This window comes from Penaeus japonicus, unplaced genomic scaffold (assembly GCF_977035675.1).
Source record: "Penaeus japonicus unplaced genomic scaffold, GWHDUDI00000001_assembly GWHDUDI00000009, whole genome shotgun sequence".
NCBI classification, from domain to species: domain Eukaryota; kingdom Metazoa; phylum Arthropoda; class Malacostraca; order Decapoda; family Penaeidae; genus Penaeus; species Penaeus japonicus.
The window spans coordinates 24,590,486-24,597,985 of record NW_028234411.1 but is presented as its reverse complement, the minus strand read 5'-3'; the positions used below and the strand labels follow the sequence as shown (position 1 = coordinate 24,597,985).

Here is a 7,500-nt window from a genome sequence, read left to right as displayed (position 1 = left end):
GTCGGCTGAGATAAAAAAAAATGTCCAATTGAACTGACCCACTGTTAACCGCCAATAAATTCAATAAAACACACACAAAAATAATCCCAACCCAAGTTGATAAAATCCTACATCCCTTTCCGCCAATACAAACACACAAATCCAACCGCCTCCCCCTGAACAGCCGAAGAAACAGACAAACAAACAAACACTCACAAACTCACAAGAAGTCCTCAATGCACAAGAATCCTACAACAAGAAATTCTCAATGCACAAGAATCCTACACCCCGAAGGACTCACCCCAGCGCCGTGATGGAGAGTGAGGACACCACAGGACTCCACGAGTACAGAGTCCGCAGTTTCCCCAAGAGGACTTCCAGCCGTTCTAATTCGCTGCTACTCCCTGCCACGACCTGGAATAGTTGGCGGGAATGTGGGAATTGGGATTGGGAATCCACAGTGAGGGTAGGAATGAAGAATTCGGAATAGAAAGGTCAGTCCGGGAATTTAAATTAGGAATAGGAATTCGGAAAAGGAATTTAGGACCGGGAATAGGAATTCGGAACACGCCCATAGGACCGGGAGAAAGACCGATGCATCCGGAATAGGAATAAGAACCGGGAATGAAAATTCGGAGTAGGAATGATCAAGAACAAAAATCGGATAAAGGACTCGAGAATTCGGAATAAGTAAGACCGGGAATAGGTGATTAGAAAGAGGACCATAAGAATAGAAATAAAACAGTAATAGGAATTATGAAGAAGAATCAAAGCTAGAAATTTGAAATAGTAATTAGAAACAGGAATTATGAAGAGGAATTATAAATAGGAATTTGGAACTAGAACATGAACGGATTTCGGAATATGGGAACGAAGGAAGAGTAAACTGATTTAACATATGGGATGATACATTTCCTTTGACCTTGTTATTATTCTAGCAATTATCATTTTCATTATCAATATCATTATTATCATTATTATGATTATCATTATCATCATTATTACTGTTATTACCATTACTATGATTATCATTGTCATAATTATTATTGTTATTATCATTATTATTATCATCGTCATCTTCATCATCCTCACCATCATTATCATCATCATTACCATTATCATTATCATTATTTTCATTACCATCATCACTAGTATTATCATTGCGATCATCATTATAACAATTATTAATTCATTAACCTTCTCGTTATCATTCTTACAAAAAATAATCTTAATTAGCCTTCTCATTTTCATTCTACCACTACTACAAGTTTATGTGTGTGCGTGTGTGTGTGTGTGTTTTTTTTCTTGAGACTAAATAATGTTCAGTGTCCAGCGCACGACTGCAAACTCAAGATAAGATTAACGAAAATGGAAATACATCATCAATAGCTAAAAATATCACATTATATATATATATATATATATATATATATATATATATATATATATACATATATAAATACAATGGGAACTTAACCACCAATATAGTTATAGTGATAAAAGTGAACAAGAAGCGATCTGGCTGTCATCAATTTCAGATTATCGGCACGAAAAGGCATATAAAAAAGGCCATCAAACCCCTTAAACAAACGAGTTTCGCCACGCACCTTATTCATGTTGTCTGTCGTGTGTTGGTGCAGCGACGTGGTAATGGCGGGGTGGAGTGGCAGCTCTTCCAAGAGGGCTCTTCCTTCCTCTATCTCGTCCCCCCTGTGTGTGTGTGACGGGAGGAAGTAACATGGTCGCATGGAGAGAGAGGGGGAGGGAGGAGGGAGGGTGAAGGGAGGGACGAAGGGGTATGAGGAGGGGAGGGGCGGAGGGGTATGAGGAGGGGAGGGGCGGAGGGGTATGAGGAGGGGAGGGGCGGAGGGGCATGAGGAGGGGAGGGGTGGAGAGGTATGAGGAGGGGAGGGACGAAGGGGTATGAGGAGGGGAGGGGCGGAGGGGCATGAGGAGGGGGGGAGGAGCATGAGGGGAGGGGCGGAGGGGCATGAGGAGAGGGAAACAGAGGGGCATGAAGGGAGGGACGGAGGGGCATGAAGGGAGGGACGGAGGGGCATGAAGGGAGAGACGGAGGGGCATGAAGGGAGAGACGGAGGGGCATGAAGGGAGAGACGGAGGGGCATGAAGGGAGAGACGGAGGGGCATGAAGGGAGAGACGGACGGGTATGATGGGAGGGACGGAGGGGTATGAGGGGAGGAGAGGAGGGGCATAAGGAGGGGGACAGAGGGGCATGAGGGGAGGGAGGAGGAAATGAGAGGGGAAAGGACAGATGCAGAGCAATAGACACAAAGACAGAGATATAGACACAGAGAGACAGAAACAGAGAGATTGAGACAGATTCAGAAAAAAGGAAGACAGAACTACAGAAAGGAAGATAAAGTTCAAGAAACAGAAATGCATAACAGAAAGAGGGAGACACAGGGACAGAGAGAAGTGTCAATCAAACAAAGGGTATATTTCAGGATATGTTTCTCCACAGCTCCTCTATTGCACAAGACCCGCACAAGAGCCTCAGCCTCACCTGAGAGACAATTTCCTGAAGTCCCACTTGAGTTTGGAGAGCTTCTGTTGGATAAGCGCCGCTCTCTCCTCCATGGCAGCCTTGCGTCTCTCCCCGGCCTCCTTCTGCGCCCTCTGCTCCAGGCTCAGCCCTGCAGCGCCCCCACCCGCACCACGCACGCCCTGGCGACAAAAGTGCTGTCGTTTCGCCATTCGCAAACGGACCAATCGTCGTAATCATCAAAATCTAATCAATCTAATCGTAACGCACGGACGCCTAACCACCACCGACACTTCACGTTGTCTTGCACGACGAGAAACTCATCGTCGCTGCGGACGTACTAACCACATGGCGTAGATGCGTCGGGATCTCCTGGGGGAGGGGGAAGGACGCTCCTCTGGCCCTGTACAGGAAGAGGTCGCCGCCCGACACCCACGCCGCCGCCCACGACCCGTCCTCGCTCACGCACACCACCACGCGACGCCCGGACGCCCCTCCACCTTCCTCGAGACCTGAGTACAAGACACGTCCTTTACTTGGTGGGAGAGGGAGAGGGAGAGAGAGAGAGAGAGAGAGAGAGAGAGAGAGAGAGAGAGATAGTTAGATAGAGAGAGAGAGAGAGATAGAACTAGCGATAGGGAGAAAGAGAGGAAGTGGGTGTTGTAGAGATACAAATAGAGACAGTGAGAGGGAGATGTGAGGATATGGCGACTGCAGTTAGAAAGGGTATGAATATGACTGAATAGTTCCAGATACAATGATGTGCAGTTATGCTTATGGTATCATAAACTTCACCAAAAGCGCTGGAATACTAACAGAGGACGAATATGATATCGTAACGAAAACTACTCATCTTGTGAAATTGAGAAAGCAGGTTAAGAATGAAAAGGAATAAGATTCGCATAAAACGTTATTCTGATGAAGGTATGAGTATCAAATCATTCATTACAGATCTTATCTTGAGAAACCTTCAGTCTTTTACATTTATTTTCGAGAAAGTTGAAATTCCATTACGATGAAACAGCTGACCACGAACACAAAGTTAATAACAAATTTAATTACGATTACAAAAAAGCCGACCACAGAGACAAAATCGAACACAAAGACACAGTTGACAACAAAGACAGAGATGACACCAGAGCCCAAGTTGCTGACGAATAAAGACAAACCGACTCGAATCTCCGACGTCGCCGCTCCTACCCTGTGCGTCACGCGGATCCCCGGGAGGCAGAACGAGCGTCGGGGAGCGTAGGATTGAGGGGGCTGCGTTCGGCTGCCTGCGGGCGAGTCTGACGCTGTAGGATGTCGTCCGGGATAGGTGGAGATGCACGACGTCTCCCCGCGATGTCACGCCCACTATGGTCTCTCCGTCTGGCCTATTGGTTGGGGAATCAGCGGCTTTAAATAACGGTAAAATTGAGAATTAACGACGAGGATAATACTTGCTAGAAATGATTTCTAAACAACGAAGCACACAGGAATAAAGATAAAAAGAAATCACAATGGGGACAGTAATAGTACTCAGGCAGAACGAGCGTCGGGGAGCGCAGGATTGAGGGGGCCACTAATAAAGAAAAAAAATAAAGAAAAACACACACAGACACATATTATCATACGAAGACATGAATATACTAATAACACATACCTCCCTATACTAAAAATGAATCATGCAGACACAATACAAGACAAGATGGTTACATAATCATTACAATAAGACTAATACTTCCTTAAAACGACTTCTGAACCCCACGTCTCCATCTTCAGACACCGAACCGCACAAAGAAAGATAAAGAGAAACCAACCGAGGTATGAAACTAATACTACTCTGCCTGAGCCGCGAACCCCCAGACACACAAAGGGGCGTATCCGCAATGCTCCTTTTACCGTCTAAGCAGAGACCTCCCCCCTCCCCAATAAAATCAATCAGGAATGGGCGACAATAGAAATATAATAACAATAATACTCCCCCCCCCTCAAAAAGAAGAAGAAAAAGAAGAAGAAAACACTCACGAAGGCACAGCAAGCACCACAGCGTCAGGAGCGCAGTAGGAATCGGCCACCTCCTCCAGGAGCTGCCTCCGAACAGCGGTCTCCGTCTCCCACACCTCCCGAGGGCTCGATTGGTGGTGCAGACGCCAGGATTCGGGCGAAGGGCGCGAGGTCAAGGTCAGGTCAGTCGTCACCTCGAACACCACGCCAGCGCTCGTCTCCACGTGGATCACGTCCTGGGCGGAGGTGGTGATAAGGTTAAATAATAATGAATAATAATGTTGATAATAATGATAAATAATAATAATGTTAATAATAATAATGATAATAAATAATAATGTTAAAAATGATAATAAATAATAATGTTAATAGTAATAATAAATAATAATAGTGTTAATAATAATAATAAATCAATAATAATGTTAATAATAATAATGATAATAATAATAATAATAATAAATGATAATGTTCATAATATTAATGAATAATAATAATGTTAATAATAATAATAATAATAATAATAACAATAACAATAAATAATAATAATGTTCATAATATTAATAAATAATAATAATGTTAATAATGATGATAATGAATAATGATGTTAATAATAACAATAACAAATAATAATGTAAATAATAACAATAACACATAATAACGTTAATAATAACAATAATAAATAATAATGTTAATAATAATAAATGTTAAATAATGATAAAGATAATGATAACGGAGATAGAGATGGACGTGATAAAGGTGATGATGATAATGATGATGGTGATAACAATGATCATAATAATGCTGGCGTTTTAACGACGATGAAGATGATACTTATACTACTACTATTACTACTACTGCTGCTGCTGAGGCCGGTCATAAAAAAAAAAAAACAACAACAGCAATATTAATGATAATGGAAATAATGATGATAATAAGAGTAATGGTAATACCGATAATAGTAGTAGTAATGATGATAATAACAATAATAATAACAACAGTAACAACAATAATAATAGTAACAATAATAATAATGATAGTAATGATGGTCATAATAAAGATAATAGTAATAATAATAACAAAAATAATAATGATAATAATAATGATAATAATAATGATGATAACAACAACAATAACGTGTTAGTGTTTCTGAGTATTACATTTGTACACTAATGATGTGTCCTCAGGTGTGATAACAATAGTAATAATTATGTTAATAATAATAAATGTTATAATATCAATGATAATATTAACAACAATAATGATAATGATGATAACAATGACGTTAATGATAATAATAATACTAAGGATAATGAGGATAATTATAATAATATCAGTGATAAGGATAAATGTGTTAATAATGATAATAGTAATACAAATTATATTAACAATAATGATAATGATAATTATGACGGTAACGAGAATAATAACAATAATGATAGTGATGATTATAACAAATATGATGATGATGATAATAATGATGATATTGATAATAACAATGATGATGACAAAAACAAAATCAATAATAATAACAATGATACCAATGCTGGTGATGCTGATGATGACAGTAATATTAATAATAATATGGTATTAATATTGATAGTAACAGATTCACTACTGTTGCAGCAAAGATTATAGAAAGGAAGATTAGAGACCTCCCATGTGTACCTTTGAAATCATGTATAGATGGCGCTGCTACCCATCAGTGGGACTACCAACAGCCGACGTTAACAAACCCGTAATTGCTCCCACTGACACTGAAAAATGAATTCGGTTTGTAGCTTCTTTCTTTCTCTCTTTGTTGGATTTATTGGATATTTAATTGTAGCTTCTTTGAATGACACTAGGTGACCGTAGAACCTTTTTAACATGTCAACCTAGAACCTTTTTAAAATGTCATATGTAAACGCGATGCAGGAAGCCATGCCAGGGCAAACAGAGCACACAAGCCGAATAAAATCTTCCAAGTTTTGTACTTTTCGATTTGAATATTGCAAAAAAGTGGTGAAACGACTAATTCAACGTTTAACCGTAATTGAATGAACATACAACATAATGCTGCCAAGGAAAAGACTTTCCTTTATCGTTAAACTTTAAATGAGTCGTTTGCGCCTATTTTCACTGCAATATTCAATTCAGTGATTACCAATGACGCCGTCTGCTTACTTAATCGGAAGACATATAGAAAACGGGAAAGCTCCCATATATTTATATATATATTTTAAATATATGTTGACGATGGTGCTGCTACCTAACGGTGGGCAAACTAACTCGTTGTAAACAAACCCAGATGTATATTGACGAGGGAAAAAATAATTCAGGCAGCATTTGCCTCTTTGAATGACGCACTGCATACACATGATCCTTCAACCACGTTAATCAAGATATCAAACTTGCATACTGAAACGAGCAGCCGACGCAGAGAGTCTCACTAGCGCCATCTATGGACCTAAACTGAGCGCTATTGAAACCCTCACACCGAAATAACGGGCATTCCTATTTCTTTCTATAATCACTGTGGTCTGAAAACTAAAGCCAAGAAACGTTTGCTTACTCATTGATCAACGCAACGGAGAGGTACGTCGTAAATCTAGTTCTTATATTTACAAATTATATATTATAAAAATGCATAAAATGATGAGTGACTTTCAAGTGAACAGACTATAATAGGCCTATTGCTAATGATGTTAATAGTGATAATAATGACAGTAATAATAAGAATGATAATGATCATAATGATAATAAAGATATTAAAAAATAATGATAATCGTAATTATAAGGACATGCTGATGATAATGTTAATGATTTTGATAATCATGATAATAACAGTAATGATTATCAGAGTAATAATAGTAATGATAATAGTAATAATAACAATGGTAGTAATAATGATAATGATGATAATAAAAAATAATGATAATGATAACGGTAATAACAATGATAATGATAATCAAATGAATCATAATAACAAAAATAATGATAATATTAATGGTGATAATCATAATGACAAAAGTAATACTAATAATGATGC

At 39.0% G+C, this 7,500-nt stretch overlaps 1 protein-coding gene across 1 annotated transcript in view; it reads right to left on the bottom strand.

The window, feature by feature from the left end:
- Window positions 1-7,500, bottom strand: part of LOC122258165 (uncharacterized) — a 73,550-nt gene that overhangs the window by 32,705 nt on the left and 33,345 nt on the right. The window contains exons 11-16 of the mRNA XM_086540238.1: window positions 4,494-4,708; window positions 3,684-3,859; window positions 2,829-2,995; window positions 2,505-2,665; window positions 1,587-1,689; window positions 281-393 (exon numbers count right to left, since the gene is read on the bottom strand). Coding sequence (XP_086396364.1) covers window positions 281-393; window positions 1,587-1,689; window positions 2,505-2,665; window positions 2,829-2,995; window positions 3,684-3,859; window positions 4,494-4,708 — 935 coding nt within the window. The remainder of the gene's footprint in view (window positions 1-280; window positions 394-1,586; window positions 1,690-2,504; window positions 2,666-2,828; window positions 2,996-3,683; window positions 3,860-4,493; window positions 4,709-7,500) is intronic.